This window comes from Aegilops tauschii, chromosome 3 (genome assembly GCF_002575655.3).
Source record: "Aegilops tauschii subsp. strangulata cultivar AL8/78 chromosome 3, Aet v6.0, whole genome shotgun sequence".
Taxonomy (NCBI): Eukaryota; Viridiplantae; Streptophyta; class Magnoliopsida; order Poales; family Poaceae; genus Aegilops; species Aegilops tauschii.
The window spans coordinates 108,232,045-108,256,019 of record NC_053037.3 but is presented as its reverse complement, the minus strand read 5'-3'; the positions used below and the strand labels follow the sequence as shown (position 1 = coordinate 108,256,019).

The 23,975-nt window shown below is 45.1% G+C and overlaps 1 protein-coding gene across 1 annotated transcript; it reads left to right on the top strand.

The window, feature by feature from the left end:
* The first annotated feature begins 20,637 nt into the window (after window positions 1–20,637).
* LOC109738365 (citrate-binding protein-like) lies at window positions 20,638–21,459 on the top strand. The gene is made up of 2 exons (XM_020297462.1): window positions 20,638–20,843; window positions 21,054–21,459. The coding sequence occupies exons 1-2, from the start codon at window positions 20,638–20,640 to the stop codon at window positions 21,457–21,459; spliced, it is 612 nt and encodes a 203-aa protein (XP_020153051.1).
* The last annotated feature ends 2,516 nt before the right edge of the window (window positions 21,460–23,975 follow it).

Sequence of the window (23,975 nt, the reverse complement as noted above, 5' to 3'; positions counted from 1 at the left end):
TACTCCTAGATCCTTCATCTCAAAATAGCGAGATAAGAAATCCTTAACCTCCTTGATTAGATCAAGTTTGGTTCCAAAGATCAGTATGTCATCGACATACAGACAAAGAATAACTCCTTCGCCCCCACCATGGCGATAGTACACGCACTTGTCACCATCGTTTACTACAAAGCCGTTAGCAGTTAATGTTCTTTCGAACTTCTCATGCCACTTCTTAGGAGCTTGTTTAAGGCCATATAAAGACTTCAATAACTTGCACACCTTTCCTTCCTGACCAGGTACTACAAAACCATCTGGCTGATCCATGTAAATTTCCTCCTTCAACTCTCCATTGAGGAAAGTCGTCTTAATGTCCATTTGATGAACGAGAAGACCATGTGAGGCAGCCAGTGATAGTAGCACCCGAATTGTGGTCAGTCTAGCCACGGGTGAGTAAGTATCAAAGAAGTCTTCACCTTCTTTCTGGGTATAACCCTTAGCCACAAGCCGTGCCTTGTACTTTTCAATCGTACCATCAGGTCTAAGCTTCTTCTTGAACACCCACTTACATCCTATAGGTTTGCACCCATAAGGACGGTCAGTGATCTCCCCGGTTCCATTAGCTAAGATGGAATCCATCTCGCTACGAACAACTTCCTTCCAGTAGTCAGCATCAGGAGATGCATAGGCTTCTGAAATAGTCCTGGGTGTGCCATCCACAAGGTACACAATGGAATCATCACCAAAGGACTTTGCAGTCCTCTGTCTCTTACTCCTCACAGGAGTTCCATTGTCACCATCAACAGGATTCTCAACGTGTTCCATCGCAATGGTGGGTTCAGGAATTACAGCGAATTCCTCACTAGATGGAGTAGGTATCTCCTGATTTGATGAACTCGACATATCCTTCATACGAAATATGTCCTCAAAGAAAGTTGCATCATTCGACTCCATAATCATACCAACATGCATGTCGGATACCTCAGATTTTATTATCAAAAATCTATAGCCAATGCTATGAAAAGCATAGCCCAGAAGAACACAATCCATGGTTTTCGGTCCAAGCTTGCGCTTCTTGGGAATTGGTATATTGAATTTCGCTAAACAACCCCAAGTACGTAGGTAAGAGAGTTTCAATTTTTTCCTTTCTCATTCCTCAAATGGAGTCATGGTCTTATGCTTTGTGGGAACTCGGTTTAGGACATGACATGCAGTCATTAGCGCCTCCCCCCACCATTCCTTGGAGAGACCTGATGTGTCTAACATGGTGTTAACCATATCAGTTAGAGTTCGGTTCTTTCTTTCGGCTACCCCATTTGACTGAGGTGAGTAGGAAGGCGTCCTCTCATGTATTATACCATGTTCCGCACAAAACAGATCAAATTCATTGGAAAAATGCTCTCCACCACGATCGGACCGAAGCTGTTTAATTTTTCGATCAAGTTGGTTCTCTGCCTCTGCAGTCTTATGGGACTTGCGAGGTTGCTTAGCTTGCACACATACTTGGCACTTGGAGCTTTTGATAGTAGAGATTTTCAGAATTAAATTCATATTGGCTAGCCGTGTCATGCAACCAAAGTTAATGTGACAAAGTCGTGAATGCCAAATGTCGGACTCATTATTGTGGCAAACATTATTAATAACTTTACTGCAAATATCTGACAAAGATAGGCGAAACAAGCCTCCGCCCTCATAGCCTTTTCCAACAAATTGTCCATACTTAGAAATTACAACTTTATTGGATTCGAAAACCAACTTAAAACCATCTCGACATAAACGGGAACCGCTAACGAGATTTTTATTGATGGACGACACATGATGAACGTTCTTCAGACGCACGATCTTCCCCGAAGTAAACTTCAGATCGACTGTACCGACACCTCGAACGATGGCATGTGACCCGTTTCCCATCAGCACGGGAGAAGTCCCTGTGACCTGGTAAGAAGAAAACATAGAGGCATCAGCACAAACATGTACATTAGCACCGGTGTCAATTAACCAATCAGGAGATTGAAATACTGAAAGGATGGTAGGAAGAATACCGTACCCAGATTCCTTCATATCAGTATCACCGATGACAACATTAGCGGACTTGCCGCTCTTCTCATGTTCACGCTCCTCAAAGCGGTTAGGACACTTTGGAGCCCAGTGATTAGGATCCGCAGACATGGCAAAGTCCCTCCCCCTTCTTATGAGAGTTCTTCTTGAAGTTGGTAGAATGTGACGGCTTGTTCTTTGTATCAAACTTTCCTTTGCCCTGAGTTTTGTTCTTGTTGTTTTTGAACTTGTTGGGCTGAAAGTTCTTCTTCTGTACCATGTGGGCACTAGAAGCTCCCTCGGCAACTCGAGCACGTGTGTCCTTTGCTCTCGCCTTCTCTTCAACATCAAGAGTACCAATGAGATCCGCAACGGAAAAATCCTGTCTCTTGTGTTTTAGGGAAGTAGCAAAATTGTTCCACGAAGGTGGAAGGTTGGCAATAATGCCTCCGGCAACAAATTTGTCGGGCAACACACACTTGAAGTACTCGAGTTCCTTTGCGAGCGACTGTATCTCATGAGCCTGCTGCACAACAGAGCGTTCATCAGTCATCTTGTAGTCATAGAATTGCTCCATGACGTACAACTCGTTGCCGGCGTCTGGGGCACCAAACTTGGCCTGGAGCGCAGCCCACATGTCCTTGCCGTTGTCAAACGACATATACGAATCCACAATGGAATCATCAAGAACACTCAGAAGAGCGCCTTTAAAGAGAGTATCGATCTTCTCAAAAGCTTCCAGCTGTGCTGGATTAAGATCGCCCTCAGGCTTGCCCTTAGTGGCGTCATAGCAGCCCATGGTCTGAAACCAGTAGACTGCTCTCGTGCGCCTCCTCTTATACTGTGCCCCTTAAAGGCAGGCGGCTTCAGATGCGCAGCAAAACCACTCGGAGTAAATTGCCTATAATCAGGTTTTTGGATTGCTGGAAATATGAGCAAATTACTACTAGATTTAATCCGAATAAACAGAAGATAAATCATGACAGCAATAGCAGAGATTAAACAAATCATGCGAACTAGCATAGTAGATGCACAAATCACATCCATGGCACATACTAGGAACATGAATTCTACCACGATCTCGAACAGGAAGGATAGAATCACATACGGTGCAGCGGGAGCAACACCGCCGGCGTTGACGTTGTCGCCCAAGTCGTCGAGCATGAGGTTGCCGAGGTCGGGGAAGAAGTCGTCGTTCCCGAAGTCGTCGCTGCCAGCAGTCGCGCGAGTGCGCTCCCCAAAAACCTGATCGCCCCTCTCCCGTACAGGATCACAAGAGACGAGGTTCCGGAGGCCTGATGTCCCTTCTCCCGGTGCACGCCGAAAGGAGGGATGGAGAAGACTTGCTTGATGGCGCAATGATCTGGAACGGTGGTGCGAAACCATACGAAGCGGCAGCGGCTAGGGTAGACCTCTGCCAGACTATATAGTGCGGGCCGGGTAGGTCGTGGGAGTAAACCCCACGTCCGAGTCGTCACGATCCAAAAGAATCGGAAACGGTTCACTAATTAACGCGTCCGTTAATTATTAATTAATAACTCATTAATTTTTTCCAAGCAGCAAAAATATAGACAACGTGCATAGCTTTGTCCTCGGCTCGGCTCAATCCCGCAACCCGCGGCGCGGCGAGGCGAGGCGAGCGAGGAGGAGGAGCGCGCGTGTAGGTTTCCTCTTCTCATGCTCATACAAGTGGTAGAAGAGCTCCCTTAAAAGAGGTGCAACTCTCCCTCAACTTCCGTGGTGGGACTAAACTTTAGTCTCATTCACTCCACTCACATGTGTGCATGAATGGGCCAAAAGAATTTCAGAATTTTAGTTGGACTTTGGGCCAAAGGCCTACTAGCAAAATTCCAACACTAGTTGCCTACCTTTGGTACTACTTCTCCGTTTATCTACACTACCTGCACACTGCTCCACCAAGGTATGCATGCATGCGTGTTCTAGTAAACTAAAGCAACCTAGGAGCTTATAACATTTCAAGAATTAATCAATCAAATTTCACCTGCTTTTTGTCAAAGAAAACACAGCTTAAAACTGTATCTAGGATACTGTTTTGGCGGCCCTCCTAAAGCTTCATATTTTGTTGTTGGATAGAGTGGAACCTCCCACAGATGATCGTGACATGGGGATTGCTTCAGCTTCTCCCGACGAGGTAGTCCGGGTTGTCGATCCAACCGAACGTGAGGCAGCCGAGGTTTTTGATCCAGTAAGGTCGGACGTCGACCTAGTAGAAGTTGTCGACTCAATGATACAGGGCGAGGTAGTCGAGATTGATGATCCAATCGCAGATGGCTGGATCTACTGCTGAAGTTTGCTGCTATGGTGGGGAAAAAGGTTCTTGTCTCCAAGAATTAGGGAGTAGATTTATTAGAGGATTCTCAATGTTCGATACGGTGGATTTTGAAAAATGGTCAGTTATAATGAAGTCAATAAAAAAATCATATCACTAGGAATATTCATACAATCAAAGTCTTTTATAGAGGCCAAAATCCATAACTTTTTTTGGTAATTCTGGTCTCCACTGTGGTAGAAGAACCAGCCAAACAATCATGAATGTGACTGAGTTCAGCCAAGTTTTGGTTTCCGGCAAGAAAAATGATTAGGTCAGTTTTTATCCTTTCTTTTTTTTGTGGGGGAAGGTCAGTTTTTATTCAAAAACAATATGATTTCATTTTTTATAAAAAAAGTACATATTTTGGTAGGAACTGTGTAACTCAAAAACTTAATATTTAATAAATAGGTTTTTTTGTTATATTCTGGTCAGTGAGAGGTTCTAATGGGGTGACAGGTTTTGGTAAGTGCAGTGTAGGTGCTCTAATCAACGTTCATATGTTTACACGCCTTTCTTCTGCTGATAGCAGACATATATACTCTCTATGTCAGACTGAGGAGGGGATGCTTCCTCTCCACGCCCTGCAGTCATTGGGGGCGGAAAAATGTCCACACTAAGTCCAAACACACCATTGGAGCTGTCAACTTTCCATGTCAGCCATCTCAAAAGAAATCAAAGATAGAATGCCTAGCTCTTCCATCAACCAAGGCTCTCGCAAGATCAAAGTAGATGGACGCTATGTGATCTTCAGAGAGGGAGTTAGGATTGTAGTATCCTAGTGCAGTGGCAGCCTTTTGCATTTAAATTGTACTCTCTCCATCCCAAAAGTGTCTCAACTTTATACTAACTTAAGACACTTATTTGGGACGGAGGGAGTAATATGCTGCCAATGAGTTGTGTTGTGTATTGCCAAAGCTTCGTTGTTTTACTTTCCTGTAGTTATACTTTGTATCTGGATTAGGTTGTGAACCGTGTTTCATTTGATAATGGAACCGTGGAGGGGGAGATCTAATAGAATGAAGTGATAATGCCCATATATTGGACTTGTCTTATTGGTTCATGAATATGGATGTACATTCCTGCCCCTCTCAAGTTTTTCCCTGGGTTCGCCCCTAGATAATGGAACTTGTCGAGGGGAAGGGGGGCTCTGCCCCTTGATGATATGAAACAACGAAGTGGTTATGCCCATATTTTAGTTTATATGGATGCTTGACTTATTCATACATTCTTGCCTCCTCTCAAGATTTTTTTGGGTCCACCCCTGACCCACATTACATTTTTTTATGGTAGGGGAGGTTGGCTGCCTGCCACCCTAATCATAACTACTGAGGTAGACCAGGAGTTGTGTGTTGTGGGAATATCCAGCAACCTCATCACCTACCTCGCATATCTCCGCATCTACACCCACATAACTAGCGACATTCACAACCATTTCCTCATTGCATTGTATCTGTTCGTCGTCATCTTTGGCGTGCTAGAGCCTCGAGGTCGAGCCGGCATGTCACCATTTCTATCTCTGGTGCCATCACAGTTGTGGATGTCATCGTTATCGCGGCGTATATGGATGGGCAACTACTCCCTCAGTTCCAAAATAGATGACTTAACTTTGTACTAACTTTAGTACAAAGCTGGGTCATCTATTTTGGAACGGAGGGAGTATTATATTCTAGAATTGGTAATTCTAAGATACAAAAACTATTGAACAAATACAATATGATGAAAGAAGCTGGGGGAGGGGGGCAAGCGCCCCCTGCCCCTGTCCACCCCATAATCATAACTTAAGTAGTCCTTCATGGCTGGTAGAGTTAGATTTTAGGCCGCCACGCCTTTTGCCATGTCCGAGGGCTGGCCTTGATTTCGATGCTCGCGTTCCAAGAGAGAGAGAGAGAGAGTCGTTGTGATGTATTTCACCACTCTCTATCTGCCCGTCAACACCACCTGATACATCTCCAAGGTATATATAATTTTCGATTGTTTCATGCTATTATATTATCAATCTAGTATGTTTTATATGTATTTATATGTTATTTTATATCATTTTTGGGACTAACCTATTAACTCAGTGCCCAGTGTTAGTTCCTGTTTTTTGCTTGTTTTTTTTTAGTTTTCAGAAAACCAATACCAAACGAAGTCCAAACACAATGAAACTTTACGGTGATTTTTTCTGGACCAGAGGACCCTAGGAGATTCCGGAGAAGGCCAGAAGCCTTACGGCAGAGCCACAAGCTCACATGGCATGTCTTCCAAGCTCGTGACTCCCACACAACTCCGTTTGACCTAATTCCACCTCTATAAATTTCCAAATATTCTCAAACCAACAGACAGACACCCGAAACACTTTTTTTGTCGCCACAAACTTCTGTTCTTTCATGATCCCATCAGGAGGCCTTTTTCGATACTCTGCCGGATGGGGAATCGATCACGGATAACTTCTACATCAACTTTGCTATTTTCTATTTCCCAGTCAAAAAAACTTTGCTACCCTATCGATGATGCGTGATTAGTTCAGCACAGACCTACGGGTCCATAGCTAGTAGCTAGATGGCTTCTTCTCTCTCTCTCTCTCTTTGATCTTCGATATTTTTGGAGCTCTATCCAATGTAATCTTCTTTTGCGGTGTGTTTCTTTGGATCCGTTGAATTGTAGGTTTATGATCAGGTTATTCACTAAAAGTAATTGAGTCTTCTATGAACTTTATTGTGCATGATTGTTATAGCTTTATATTTCTCTCTGATCTATCAGTTTGATCCGGCCAACTAGATTGATTTATCTTCAGTGGGAGAGGTGTTTTGTGATGGGATCAATCTTGCGGTGTCCTCACCCAGTGACAGAAGGGGTAGCGAGGCACGTATTTGTATTGTTGTCATTAAGGGTAAAACGATGGGGTTTATTCATATTTGTATTGTTGTCATTAAGGGTAAAATGATGGGGTTTATTCATATTGATTGAGTTTACTGAAACGGTGGTGGTTTTATTTTATAGAAATTATTGATCTCTCATGCTTCACTTATATTATTTTGAGAGTCTTTTAGAACAGCATGGTAGTTTGCTTTGGCTAAATTAGTCCTAATATGATAGGCATCCAAGATGGATATAGTAAGAACTTTCATATAAGTGCATTGAATACTAAGAGAAGTTTGATACTTGATGATTGTTTTGAGATATGGAGATGGTGATATTAAAGTTGTGCTAGTTGAGTAGTTGTGAATTTGAGAAATACTTGTGTTGAAGTTTGCAAGTCCCGTAGCATGCACGTATGGTAAACGTGTGTAACAAATTTGAAACATGAGGTGTTCTTTGATTGTCATCCTTATCAGTGGCGGTCGGGGATGAGTGATGGTCTTTTCCTACCAATCTATCCCCTTAGGAGCATGTGTGTAGTGCTTGGTTTTTGATGACTTGTAGATTTTTGCAATAACTATGTGAGTTCTTTATGACTAATGTTGAGTCCATGGATTATACGCACTCTCAACCTTCCATCATTGCTAGCCTCTTCGGTACCATGCATTGCCCTTTCTCACCTTGAGAGTTGGTGCAAACTTCGCCGGTGCATCCAAACCCCATGATACGATACGCTCTATCACACATAAACCTCCTTATATCTCCCTCAAAACAGCCACCATACCTACCTATTATGGCATCTCCATAGCCATTCCGAGATATATTGTCATGCAACTTTTCACCGTTTCGTTTATTATGACACGCTTCATCATTGTCATATTGCCTTGCATGATCATGTAGTAGACATCCTATTTGTGGCAAAGCCACCATGCATATTATTTCATACATGTCACTCTTGATTCATTGCCCTTCCCGGTACACCGCCGGAGGCATTCATATAGAGTCATATTTTGTTCTAGTATCGAGTTGTAATTATCGAGTTGCAAATAAATAGAAGTGTGATGATCATCATTAATAGAGCATTGTCCCCAAAAAAAGAGAAAGGCCAAAAAAAGGAAAAAAGAAATAAAAAGGGACAATGCAACTATCCTTTTTCCACACTTGTGCTTCAAAGTAGCACCACGATCTTTATGATAGAGAGTCTCTTGTTTTGTCACTTTCATATACTAGTGGGAATTTTTTATTATAGAACTTGGCTTGTATATTCCAACAATGGGATTCCTCAAATGCCATAGGTCTTCGTGAGCAAGCAAGTTGGATGCTGTAACGCCCCGAGACCGACGCTCCAGACGGCTTCCATGTTTTTCGTTGTTGTCATGTGTTTCGTTTGTTTGTTGCATTCGCTCGTAGTTGCCGCTCCTCGCTTCTCTCTGTTGCGTTCGTTGACCGTTCTGAGTCTAACCGGTTTTTCGATTCTCTCTTGTCTGACCGTTTGACCCTCTCTGCACAACCACCCACCCCCTCGCGTGCGTCCGAAAATTGTCCCGAACCCGACCCGGGTTGTTGTCACCGTTGGGTCCGGATCATCCCCAAACATCTATAAAACATCACCGTTTTCTTTGTTGGACTCTCATAGCCTATTTTTCTCAATCGTCCGATTTAAATCGGAGGGCCCAAATAGCCTCTAATCTAATCCCATGAGATATATATTAGTCCAAACCTAGAAATTAGGAGCCTTGCCCCATCAGTCCCATCCCGCCGCCGCCAGCATCTCCCACCTCGGGATCCCTCCAGATCCACCCTCTCTCCCTCGATTTCCCGATCGGGCCAACCACCTCCTTCCCTCGATCCACCCAATCCCGCAACCGAGGCCCGAGCTCCTCTCGCTCGATCCCTCCTCGAGCATCTGCCTCTGCCCGAGCTCCTACCGCAGCTCCCCATCACCCTCGACCCCGCCTCGTCGGCCGGTCGACAACGGCGACCGGAACAACGCCGGAGATGAGTGCCCCGACAGCCCCGCTCGTTTGCCCCTCCTGCTTCTCTACCTCTCTGTCTCACGATCTTCCCCTCCCTCTCTCTGTTTTCGCTCACAGGAGACCGCCATGGCACCAATAATGTCGTCTCTTGTTCCACCTTCAACGACCGGTAAAATTTGTCTAAAATCACCGCCGAATAAAAATGTCTTCCCTCCGAATGGTAACAACCAATTTTCTTCATTCTCAGCTGAAAGAACATCCCTCAATGTTCGATCTAAAGCTTCAAAACAACAACGATGAGTCATTGGACCTTCATCCCATAGAATAAGACATGCCCTCTGGCATAACCCGGCCAACATAGAACTTCTTGATATACCACATTGACTCTGTTCATGAACGTCAAGTGGAATTTTAAACCTTGAGTGTCCAGTTCGGCCACCTGGTAATAGAAGAGATGCCACTCCAGATGAGGCAACGGCGAGCACTATTTGCTTTTCAGACCTAAGGGCAGCAATGATTGAATTCCAAAGGAAAGTTTTCCCAGTGCCACCATGTCCAGAAACAAAAAATACTCCTCCTTTGTTTGCATGAATAGCACCCAATATTTCAAAGTATATATTTCTTTGTTCATCATTCAATTTTTGATTAGCCAACTTAGCTGCATCATAGCTTAACTCTTCAAGAATCAACCTGTTTAAGCATTCATTCTTGATAGGTATCTTGCATGAGGTTAAGTTGAAAGAAGCAAGGTATGATCCATTTTTAATAAACATAGAAGATAACTCACAAAGGAGTTGATCGTGTAGAAAATCTTCCGGCACTTTATACCTAGGATTATCCAAAGTTCTGGACAGCCTAAGTGATATATCTGGCCAAAACCGATCGAAAAGGGCACGACCATTTCCAACTTCACAGTGAAGAAGAATGGTCATAAAAAGATGCCTCAACTGAAATGCACTGGCCCATACGATAGCTTCATCAAATAACTTAAACCATTCGTTGTCGTCACCTACTAATCCTCTGGATTGACATGCTTCCTTAAAAGTATCATAAAGTCGACCATTGTGTGTTCTCAAATCCTCATAGCAAGTAGCACCAGGAACAACCATGAGCAACATCCGAAGAAAGAACAATTCGCCGGTACCAGGATGTACATGATAAATACGACCTATCTTGTTGCCAAGCTTTTTTTGTTGTTTTCTCTTTGTCCATAGCTTATCGCTAGCATTCCAAACCCATTGAGTAGGAAATTCCAAATACGTAAGCGATATAGCAGACCTGTGCTTACGATTTGCAACAAACCATTCAGTCAGCATTGTCTTCAAAGCAGATGGATTATTTAAAACTCCATCAAGATTGGCTTCCTCACTGAAAATAACTCTATTCATATTAGGAAGATGAACAACTAATCTCTCAACTGAAGGTTGTCGTCCATGAATATCATAGGCAAACATTCTCCAAAGAGCTTCACATGCAGATAGGTACCTTGGTACAAGAGTAACAAAAACAATTTTAACAACTCAATATACATAAAATAAAAAGCACAAATAAAAGAAAAAAATTAATTGCACAAAAAAGTAAAATATCAATACGAACCTGCATTTGATGTAATCGTCAATCTCATTTCTACCAGTAGGAATTGGAACAGTAAAAACACCTCTTCGTTCATTGATGGTTTCAATACGCATTCGTACAACATCATGCCCCTTTGTAAGATACTTGAACAAATATTTTAAAAGATTTGTTTTGTTGCACCATTCAACATTTATATGAGCTTCAAAATGTTTAAGAAGCTTCATATTATAGGGAACAACCCACTCATTTCCAAGTTGTAGAGTGCCCTTCTTTCTGAGCACATAACGACCATCGTGGCGACAACGGTAAATAGGAAATCCGACGTCATCAACCATTGTTTCCTCACTAAAAGGTTTTGGAAACCTTTTGGAACAACTATTATTCTTCATGCATGCACATTTATCATTGTGCACTTCACATGGACCATGTACCATAAATTCGTCCACAAGAGCATATCCAAGAGGATCCACCAAAGGGTCTGGTAATTCAGCACAAATCAGCTCATTGATAAAAGATGGAGAAGGATCCTTGGTACTGGCCTTCAACCAAACTAATGTATGAGTGTGAGGAAGACCTCTCTTCTGAAATTCTACAACATACAAATCTACATGAAACAAAATAAATGTATCAAATATTTTGCTGAAAAAACAGAATCCAAGTATATGAAGCTAGACTGGATGGCATTAAATATCAAAATAAATAAGTAAAAAGTAAGATTTTAAAAAATAGCATGGAAATGTATCTTACATGCTTGAGTAGGACCGAAAAGCGAACCAATTTTCACATCAGTTAGAAATTCAGCAAACTTCATGTTGAAAACGCGTGTAACAATATCAGATCGATCAGCAGGAACTTGTCCAGGCTCGGAAGCAAGAGCATCAATAATTTCTTTCCACTTTGGATTACATGTGAAAGTGATGAATAAATCTGGAGCACCATATTCACGACAAATAGCCATTCCATCATGACAATTTAAAACCATATACCGGCGCCCACCAGTAAAACTTCCGTGCAGTATAAATTGCACACCAACATTCTTTCTAGTAGAACTACCTTCTCCAATTGCATCAGATATTCCTTGGTAAGTCTCGGATCGTAAATTGTCCTGATTCTAAAATTGATACTCCAAACGGTCCGACTCAACACAAGAATAAGCATTGACAGCCACTTGTTGACTGAGTCGCCCACAACTGGTATAAGGATTTGGTTCCCCCTCACGATAATGAAGATAGTAACCATAATACTCCAACATAGAAACTTGGCTCCGTGGCACTTTAGAACGCCGAGGCACAATAGCACCAGTATCAGGTGTCTCTTCAAAGAGTAAAGCATTCACATTGGAAGAATCATCATCATTGTTGACATATTTAATACCCAAATGATAACTTTTATCCCCATATGGGAAAAGCAAGGGGTACTGTAGAGCCATAAGGTTAGAATTGAGAGAAGATACGTGCTCCAACATACCAGCATGTGTCTCTACAACCACATCAAATTTCTTGCGCTCAGGAGTAAGATCACCAGCAATCACAGCAGCCACCTCAGAGGCCGTTGGACCAGAAAAACGCGTGCCGTGAGGCCCACCATCATTTCCTAAGAAGCGAATAGAAACCTTTGGCCCATCAGGAGAAGACAAATTTTGGCGAGCAATTCTATATTTGCGTACCAAACGATGATGCTTATTCAACATATCAATGAGGCTCGCTACTATCTCTGGATCAGGCTCAAGAGAACTATCGCCTTCAGGATCAAACACATTAATTCTACTTTTGACTTCATCGGCTGAATCAACAATATATAGTTGTGCAAACTTAGGGCTTTCATCTTTAGAAGGAAGAAGAGAACCGATCCTGTGATAAACGACACCGTTCATTTTAAATGCATATGGACCACCACCAACGTTAACACTGTGATCAATTTGAGCACCAAGAGATGTGAAACAAAACATAGAATTATAATGTCTAATCAAGCGCATGAAACGGGCACAAACAGGACCACCATTGAAACGAAGTAAATCCTTCAACGGACAGGGCCAATCAGCAAACTTTGGCAAAGAAATCTTGCCATCTCGGCAGCAACCGGTATAAATAGGCTGTCGAGGATTAGCATCCTTATGACGTGTGGACCCTTCATGAAACCAATAAAATGCCCCACATTTCCGACAGGTAAAACCTGGCGCACCATAATAAGACCTCCCCCTTGAAACAGCTGGCAAAAGTTATAAATTAGTACATTTAATAAATCGGAACAACCAAGGAGACCCATATAAAAAAAAGAGAAGCAAACACAAAATATTACCTTTAAGTAAACAAACATACTCCTTAGGAAAAGGCGGCTGCATCGGTCGAACTGTAATAAAAAACATAAGCATGCTAAAACAATAAAGTAATTAAACATCGTTTACAGGTCAGTAGTAGAGAACATTGTAGCAGTAAATGGATACCTTTTTTCTTCCTGGTCGAAAATCACGAATCAACTTGCAACTTGCGTTTGCGCCGTTTGTACAAAGTATCCAAGCGATCCAAAATAGGTGTGCCTAGGACTAAATATAACAAAAGTATCACTAATGAATCACATGAACAGATAGCAGAAATATTTAAAAAACACAAACACCAGTATATAATCAAACAAACCTAAAGGGGTTGGCCTGTCATGAGGACCCATGCTCAACAATGGGGCAACACGTGGAGGAACAACTATCAACTCATCGCCAAACTGATGGTCATGAAGAGTTGAATTTTCAGATGGCACATCCACAGAAGTGTCAACAGACTCACCACCACCTGTTTCAACCACCTGGACACCAATCTCAACACCATCCCTGTCATTCAATTGGCCTGCAAAAAGAAGGGGAAAAGGGAGACTCTGAAAACAGAAAAATAAAATAAAATACGTACACCAAATAAACAGATCAAAAAGATAACATACCAAAATGAGAATCAGAAATTGGAAATGATGGTACACCATTGGAGAAAGTAAACGAATATACACCTGCAATATAAAACAAACAAAAACACCTAATTATACAAAATCAATGAGAACACATAAAAGAACACTGAAAACCTAAGCGTAAACCAACCCTGAGTACAATCAACAGGTCGCTTTCCCATACGGATTTCTTGTCGACGGCGACGTGCCTCCCGAGCACACAAAGATGCAAATCCATCTTCTTAAAAAACAACACGTAAATAATTAGTCATCACATCACAACACAACAACTAAATAGTAGAAAATTGTAAAAACAATATAAACAATGATGCAAACCACACACCATTATGAGAAGAAGCAATAGAAGGGAAATTCAATAAAGGGTCAACTGCCCGGTGACCTCGCCGCCGCCCAAACACAGTAGACTGTGGACGCGAACATGAACGATCAGAAACTACCCCAAGTAGACACGTCCAGCAGACGAAGCACGTACAGAACCATGAGAACCATCAACGCCAGCGCGACCAATACGACCAGCACCAGAAATCCCACTACGGGTCGTACATGGGCGACCACGACGGCGAGGAGCACGGGCATCACGGCGCACCTCGAGGGGGAGAGCACGATCCGAGAACATGAAACAAACTGATAGCTAATCCCCCTATTTATAGGCTAGCAACCGACCTCAGCAAAAAATATCAAACGGTGTACGCATGAAGCGGCGGCATCCAGATGCAACCTACGTAGCGGGCTAGCGGCAGCCAACCAACAGGACGACACGTGCACTTTTAGTAAACACGTAAGAGGAAATTTGCAGTAAGAAAAAAGGTAAAAGCACCTCAAGTACCCCAACTTGCAGGGAATGTGATGATTTAGTCTTAAACTTGTAAAATGCAACTCCATCATACCCCAACTTGTATTGGAGGTGACGATTTGGTCCTAGGCCTATCACAGCGCGACAAGTGGCAGCCAGGTGGGTGGACCGGCCTTTGCCTGCAGTTTTGCAAAAAACACCCTGCCATCTTGTCTAATTAACCCATTGCTTCTGCTTCGTGTCCAACTCCTCCCGGAGCCCACGCGCTGCCGCCGCCGCAATCCCCGCATCCGCCTTGGTCTCAGTGAGCACGGCCTTGGCCTTGCGTAGCTCCGCCCGCAGCGCGTCCGCCTCGGCGGTGTCGCACTCCCACGCCTTCATTTTCCTGCACAGCTCCTCCCGCGCCGCGGCCGCCTTGGTCGTCTCGTCGAGCTCATACTAGTATTATCGTCCAAGTGCATGCATGCAGCAGTCATCGGACATAGAACTCGAGGAGCAGAGGCATCAAAATGTCAAGGAGCCAACAGCAAACAAGCATTTGGCTAGTACTTGTCCTCCAACTCCAGAGCGTAAGCGAGAAGGTCACCTCGTTCGCCGTCTGCGCCCCAGCATGTATGGCACCATGTCGATCGATCAATCCAGAACAACAAATCATCCAAGAATAATGCACACGGAACAAGGAGCTCACCTGGAGCAGTGACACGTAGCTTGAGGCGACAACGTTGGCCGGCTTGGACGCGGCGAGCTCGCGCTCCCGCGACGGCGTGACGGTGCCCTGCAGCAGCCGCCTCGCTGCCTTCCAGTCACCATCTTTGCTTGTCGCGGGCGGCGACAACCAGGGGCCGGAGAAGCCCGACAGGCAAGAGGGGTCTGACGCCGAGCTCTCGCCGTCCGCACGGTCCTCCCCCACCTTCCTCTTCTTCCCAAGCGACGACGCGCGAGGCGTCACTTTGCAGTCAGGCTCGTTCTTCACTTTCATCCATGGCGACATGAAGAGATCGATCACACCCCGGTGATGTTGGCTGCGACCACGTTGTGCTAGTGGAGATACGCGAAGGAGTGAATTGCAAAAAATATCAACATTGAAGGCTAGGGTTGCAGAAACCATAATTCTACGGATTTGTGCCAAAAACCACTAATTCTAAGCTTAATTTTTTTTGCAAAAAACACTAGTTGTCTAATTGGCTCAATTTAAGCTCGTTTATGACAGATGGGACCCGCTGAACAGGGTGATGTGGCATGAAATAACGGTTCGCAAATAGACAAAATAGTATAGACTAAATTGTAAAAATGTAAAAGAGGATAAGGTCATCTTATCTTTCAAAAAGAAAAGGAAGAGGATAAGGTCGCGTCCCTCAAAATCTAACAGGAGAGTGCCATGAGCCACGAGTAGAGCTCCGCCATTGCTGTTGGACCATGCGAAGCTCCGCCGCCAGCCGGAATCGGACGTAATCCGTCGCGCCACTGCATACCCGCTTCCTCCCGGCCACGCAAGCCGCACCCCGCCAACCGTCGTCGTCGTTGACTGACGTCCGAGCTGGTGGAGCTCGAGCGCGCCGACGTGCGGGTCGAGGCCGCCGGGCCACGAGCAGTAGCTCCACCGCGCATCCCCATGCGACGGCCAAGCAGAGGCAACTCCCTGCGCCGGCGAAGCAGCAGCAACTCCCTGCGCCGGCCGAGCCGCAGCTCCACTGCGTCTCCCTGCGCTGGCCGGAGCAGAGGCAGCTCCCCTGCGCCGGCCGAGCAGCACCCAGGCAGCACCCCCCCCTCCCCCGTGCGCTGGCTGGCCGAGTTCAACCTCGCGAACGGCGGCGCCCCTGCCCATGGACTACTGCAGCGACGTGATCCGGCGTGGAGGACCCTATTGCTTTTTTTCAGGGGTCTTTTTGCAAAATAAAATTATATCAGGATGTAATTCTTTTTTCTTTTTTGCCACATCACCCTGTCTAGCGGGACCCACCTGTCATAATCATGCTCAAAACGGCCTAAGCTGCCGACTAGTGTTTTTTGCAAAAAAAAAATCAGGCTTAGAATTAGTGATTTTTGGCACAAATCCGTAGAATTGTGGTTTCCACAACCCTAGCCTTCAATGTCGATGTTTTTTGCAATTCACTCTACGCGAAGAGATCGATCGAGGAACTCCCTCGAGCATGTAGCAGGCTGTCTGCCATGGCCTTCTCCTGCACGGTGAGCGACAGATCGAAGGTGGATGACCTGGAAGGATCGCCCCACTCCACCGGGCACGGCCACGACGCCGACGACTCCAAGGAAAAGAAATCCTCCTTCCACCCCTTGATAAACTTGGCGCGACTCCAAGAGCAGTACATAGCGAAGGGAGTTCAGACAGATTTAATTCTGGTGCCCTGTAGCGCGGGTTAATTAGACAAAATGGCAGGGTGTTTTTTGCAAAACTGCAGGCAAAGACCGGTCCACCCATTGACTACCACTTGTCGCGCTGTGATAGGTCCAAGACCAAATCGTCATATCTAATGCAAGTGGGGGTATGGTGAAGTTGCATTTTACAAGTTTGGGACTAAATCATCACATTCCCTGCAAATTAGAGTACGGGTGAAGAGCACCATCGAGAAAGCCCCGCATGCAAAAGCCACATGCAGGCAAGCACGTCACCAAGCGAACCCCACACGTTGCCATAAAAAAAGGCGGGACCCACACGCATGCAAACTACTCCCTCCGTTCCTAAATGCAAGTCTTTTTAGACATTTTAAATGGAATATAACATACGGATATGTAGACATATTTTATAATATAGATTCACTCATTTTGTTTTGTATGTAGTCATTTGGTAGAATTTCTAGAAAGTTATATTTAGGAACGGAGGGAGTAACTCACAGAACTGGCGCACATGCATGAATCCCACACATGCACGTGTGCACATCATGAATGGAAAACACAAAACCCACCCAAAGAAGCTACACCTTCATATCCCCAGATTTACACGTGTCGTCCACTGATTTATCAGTTGATATCTGTCCAAGTATCCCCAAAAAACATGAAAAAAGATCTTGGCTGACAAATAGAGAAGTTAGTATTCCTTTTATTTGATGGCACGCATGCCTTGTATGTGGCCTTGTATATGTGTGTACCTTTGGTTCTTCCTAGTATCACTCTTTGTTACTCTATTTTAGTTGTTGTGAAGCCCGTCTACTCCTTGACTGTTTCTAGTACCACTCTTTTGTCACTTTAAACCATTGTGAATCCCGTCTGCTCTTTGAGTCTTCATAGTGCCACTCCTTTGTCACGTTCTTTTTTTAGTTAAATTTAAGCTTCACTCTCGGAGGTTATAATTAGGACTCACTGCTTAACCGAAGGAAGAGATAATTTAAATCATATCTGGACGAATGTGATGGTTTGTTTACTGCTTGATAACTCGGAGGTTATAATTAGGACTCACGTTCTTTTAATAATAATATAATAGATACATATATCAACGAAAATGCTAGAAATCTAACGTTAGATTTTTAAAGATGGCAAATCGAACATTTTTATGGCAATTTTTGTTGGCGTGAGGATGACAAATTTAATTGGCGAGTACAACAATTCTATGACGGAAAAAATAAACTGATGCGGATTTGCATGCTCGCCAACAAAACTTGCCACCCTCGGTAGACATAATTTGCCATGAACAAATATTTCATTTGCCATGCCTAAAAATATAACATTTGCTGGATACTCGAGTATATCAAATACATATGTGGCACTCTAAAAACAATGAACTGTGTTTGATTTTGTTTTTTGAGATAGAGACGCCTGATTATAACAACGAAGTGCATCAACATGCCTAAGTAATTCCGTTTGTATGCCTCTAGGACAAAAGCACTGGCTGGCCGCTGAAGAATAAATGACATTAGATGTTACTATCTTCCCGAATGCATGTCCCTTTAGAGCATCTCCAGCCGTTGGCCCCACAGGGGCTTGAAAAATCGCCGTCTGGGGGTGAACCGGCGCAAAAATCGGCTTGAGGGCGATTGGGTTCCCAGCCGCCGCCCCCAGGTCGCTCTCAGGCGCCGATATCGGCTCAATTTTGACGTAAATTTGCCCGCTTTTCAGTCCATTTTTGGCGCAAAATCGGCCCGCTGTCGGCGCAAATCGGTCCATATTCGCCGTGCTTCAGCGCAAATTCAACAGAAGTTATTTTTTATCACATAGTTCATCATAGAAAATCAATAAAAATTAAATAGTTCAACAACAAACAGTTCAATACAAATTATATAGTTCAACAAATAAAAACTCATATTTCATCACACGTCGAGCTAGGTGTTGCCCTTGAGCCTCCATAGGTGCTCCACCAGATCCTGCGGCAGTTGTTGATGCACCTGTGGGTCTCGGATCTCCTGGCGCGTATTGAGGAAGGCAGTCCAGGTTGTCAGTAGCTGGTGATCAATTTGGGCAAGAAGAGTCTGCCTGTAATATGGTTCAGTTTCAAACACTGGCTCTTCCTGCTCTCTCTCTCAATGATCATGTTGTGCAAGATGACACATCAAGTCATGATCTCCCACATATGATCTTTCGACCAGGTCTGAGCGGGGTACCGGACAACAGCAAATCGAGATTGGAGTACACCAAATGCCCGCTCGACATCCTTCCTGCAAGCCTCCTGAACCTTCGCAAAGTAGGAGTTCTTGCCTCCTGGCATGGGATTTGAAATAGTCTTCACAAATGTAGACCATGTCGGATAGATGCCATCTGCTAGGTAGTATCCCCCTTGTTGTAGTGCCGCCCATTGACCTCGAAGTTCACCGGAGGAGAATGACCTTCAACAAGTTTGGCAAAGACAGGGGAGCACTGCAGCACGTTGATGTCATTGTGAGTTCCTGGCATACCATAGAAGGAGTGCCAAATCAAGAGGTCCCGTGTGGCCACTACCTCAAGTACCACACCGCAATCGTCTTTGGCGTCTTTGTACATCCCGTGCCAAGCAAACGGACAGTTTTTCCATTTTCAATGCATGCAGTCGATGCTACCAAGCATCCTAGGAAATCCTCTTGCTGCATTCTGTGCTAGCATCCGAGCAGTGTCTTCAGCATTGTGGTCCAAACACTGCCACTACTGCCATGCAGAACTTGTAGAAACACTCAATGGTCATGGACTCGGCCATGCGCCCATAGTCGTCGAGTGAATCACCGGGAGCTCCGTATGCAAGCATCCTCATAGTTGTCATGCACTTCTAGATTGAGGTGAACCCAAGTTTGCGGGTGCAATCCTTCTTGGACTTGAAGTAGCTGTCGAACTCCCGGATGGAATTCACAATTCTGAGGAAAAGCTTTTGGCCCATCCGATAACGGCACCGAAATACTTTGTCGCCGTGCAGTGGAACGTCGGAGAAGTAGTCGGAGTAGAGCATGCAATAGCCTCTCAGTCGATGTCGGTTCTTCGCTTTCAGCCGCCCCGGCGCCGAGCCACCTCGCCGCGGCTTTGCATTGCTCGCGAGCAGGCCGGCCAGGGCGGCGAGGACCATGAGATGCTCTTTGTCCTGGACATTGGCATCGGCTTCCTCCTCCAGCAGCGCCGCGAGCGCCTCGTCCGAGTCCATCGTCGAGCAGATAAATCGTTGAACACCTGGTGGGCGTGGTGGGCGCACAGCCGCCGGTATCCCGCCCTGCGCGGTCAGAGCGCGGGAAAACTCGCCCAGGAAGGTGGTGGAGAGGTTGCCGCGGCAAAACCCTTCTTTTTTCCGGCGGGGAATGGCCTATCTAGCGGTGGTGGGCGGTGGGCGGCGCCGGGATCGGCATGGTGGCAGGAGGGCGTGCGGGGGGTGGGGCGAATCTGGACGTTTGTCTTGAATTTTTGCCTGACAGTGTGGCCTAGGCGTGGTTTTCCCTTTCGCCGGAGCCCCCGAGCGCCCCCCAGCGTACTGGGTTCGGCCTGGGATCGCCGGACCCAAAAATGGGTCAAGCCGGCGGATTTCGGCGTCTTGGGGGCGCGACTGGGAGTTTTTTTTTGTGCCGGCGTGAAAAAAGTCACCCTGGGAGCCTGTTGGGGGCACGGCTGGAGATGCTCTTAGGACTTGGTGCAAGTGATCAACACTCCTTAATAAGCACTACATAAATACATCATGCACGTACCTCTTGTTCCAACGACTAACGGTTCTAGACTTCAAGTCATTTGCGTGCGTCCGTGCGTGCGCGAGCGACCTGATGCCTTGCTCCATCTTGCGTAGTGTACTACTTGTGGTGGTCACCGCGGTGGTGATCGGCACGGCTCGCGGCCGCAGCGGCTCCGGCGACCACCTCACCGCCGGCTTCACACGTGTGAGGCTGACGGAGTCCCAGTTTGTTGTGCAGAAGCCCTACGACGTTCTGCTCGACGCGCGCTACGAGTTCTCCGGCGGCATCCGCCGGATGTGGGTCTTCTCCACCGACAAGCCCGGCAGCCCCACCTACCCCGGTGGCGCGCGCACCGAGATCAAGATCAACGTACGTAGGCGCCCATGCGGCATCCGAAACCGAACAAAAATATCCTCTTTTTGCGTCCCATCTCATGCGGCGGTACGTTGCTTATATGCGGTTTTGCTAATTCTTGTGTTGTGCCATGGTGCATGGCATGCATGCAGGAGGTGTACACGTCGAGGGTGTGGTAGTTTCGAGGGTGAGGTGTACGTGCCGGCGGGCACATCCGGCGCGTTCATCATACAGATCTTCGGGGCCAAGCCGGAGCGGCAGGCGACGACGCTGATGCTCCACGTCTACGACGGCAACCTCACCTTCTACCACCGCCAGCAGAGTGTGCTCGCCCACGACGCCTACGACCGCTGGCTCCGGCTCAACGTCGTCCATGACGTGGGCGCGCGCAACGTCACCGTCTACGTCGACGGCGCCGAGAGGCTGCGCTCGAGCAGCCACGGCGCGCCGCACGCCGAGCACTACTTCAAGTTCGGGGTGTACAAGCAATCACACCACAACCCGTCGCACCGCATGGAGTCACGGTGGAGGAACGTCCGGGTCTTCACCAAGCCATGACTCACGCCATGCGTATGCAGCTTGATGATTTGGTTGGTTCCAATTCCAACCATGGTTTTAAATTTCAGTCGACACCTACCGAAACTACCGAAGCTCAATATGGTGATTTGATAACCATGATTTAAAATTTCAGTTCCAACCATGTTTTACAATTTAATATTTCCCTTTGGTGTGTGTTAATTTGGACGTGGGATGCTGTGATGTGATCGATGGTGATGATTATTTAACCATTTTCGAGCAATTCTAATCTTAAATAAATTCGCCGGTGGAGACCTCGATGGAGGTCGGCGGCAGCGCCACTTTCCTCCCAGCACTTGCAAGTCCTTCTTTGGCTAATCTTAGATGTCGAGAATATCTTTATTGACAGACCAAACTAAATGGCAACATTTTATATTTCATGTTCTTAATTAAAGTAACAAGAATAATTTGACCAAACAATGCTAATCCTTACCGTGTGGCATTTGTGATAAGCAATTCAAACAATTAAAAACCCCAATGTTAATTCTTACACTAACCATCTTCATTGATTAAGATTACATGAATACTATGGATGAGCCAATAATGTTACACCTACATATGGGTTTACGAAACCTTACGTAAATCCTTCCCACGCTAACTAAACTATCCCCCCCCCCCCCCCTGATTTTCAGGGTGGGCCCGTGTCCCCAAATTCGGCCCAATCCAAACCCACCACATCAGATCGTACGCAACATACGTAAGACTCGTTACGTAAGTGTAGCATCGCTCATGGATGAGCCTGCCCAACGAAACTCATGGGAGGGCTTGTCCAACATTTTTGCCAAGTACTTTCTCAATATGAATGGAATTGTCCTAGATGGAATAATAGTACATCCCTCAAACCAGCCACAAAACTTCCTCCCTCCTCCCGCATGGTATTTCACTGCAAAAATGCTACACATATGTAAAACCTACGCCTAGTCACCCGCAAAAAAAAACCTACGCCTAGTCACGTAACTTTCCTAACTAATCTCTCCACCCCACACCCCCACCCCCCTTAATTCAACTAGGTGGGCCACCCTCCCCTGATTTCATCCAACCAACCAAGTCATGTTGTTCTTAGAGCATCTACAACCACACAACACAAATGAGAGCCCCCAACACCTATGTGAATGTTTATATTGTTTTCTATAAATTTGGTCAAACTTTATGAAAGTTTAACTTTAGTCAAATCTAATATGCAGAGTAAATAAAAACCGAGGGAGTACAAACTAAAAGACACTAGCAAACTACCGCCTACACTACTTGTCATAGGAAATATCGACGCCGCTTGTGCCGGAGCCGCCGGCCTCGTGGTCATTGGCGGCCAGGCAAAATGGTGGTGCCACCTCGTCGTCCTCCTTGGATGCCAAGGCCTCGTTGACCTCATAGCCGCCTCGCGAAGGAAGCCGCAGTTTACCTCCACTTCCGCCTCCGAGTGGATGGTGTCTAGTATGGCTTAATACTGTATTTATCTTAATTTGTCCTAATTTGTGTATATAATTGTTCTGGAGGGGCCAAATACTGTATCTCTACTACTATAGTACATCAATTTTTGAGCATGGACTAGCAGTCCATCGTGTTGTAGTAGCAAATCCTTAGCCGTTGATTTGTTACGCCGGGTGAATCTTCGCTGTTTATCAATACTAGACTTAACTGATCCGACGGCCGAGGTTTCTTGGATTCGCGTTGTACGGACGCGCACCAAAATGCTGCCAATCTGAATCTTCCAGACTTGTCACGGACGCGCTGTTGGCCTGCAACCATAGCGGTCTGCTACAGTGAAGAATTAAATATTCCACCAACGAGTATTTACATATGTACACGCTCGAACTATCTAGACCAGGTGCGTGTAGACGATAGCAGCCTATACTACTACAGTAGCGTTTTACTCCATCTCACGGAGTGCTACATGCATGGAAGCATTTTTCACTTCTCTCAAAAGAAGTAATGTGCTGTAGAAAAGACTGCACACATTTTTGTTTGCAGGTGAAGAAAAGAGTGTACACGCAATATTGCTGGTCGCTGAGAGAAATATTCAAAAAAGCAATTAGAAAATTTTGATTTTCATTTTACTTTATTTTTCTTAACAAGATGTTAAGTTATTTAACACACTGTGAGGTCGAGGATACACAAATATAATAGATTTTATAAGAAACCTCTGGCATAAAGGTGTGAAAATTACTGCATCAAACTAATTTACTCTATATTTCAAATTTCAATTTTAAAAATATAAGATTTCACAAACATGTCAATAACAATAACATTTCTCTTGGAAAAAATGTATGTTTTTTCTAAAGCATTCTTCGTATAGGAATTCGGTGTGCTACTGTTGTTTGATGTGAATAGCAAAAAAAAAAAGGTTTCCATGAGCTCCCACTTGAGAACGCAGATGTACTTTTGAAAATTGCATGACAGTTTTATCATAAGATAGGCGATTTAGTTTTAGTTTAAATGATTTAGTATTTTGATTACTCATAATAATCTAACGTGCAAAGCACATACAAATTACTAGTTTA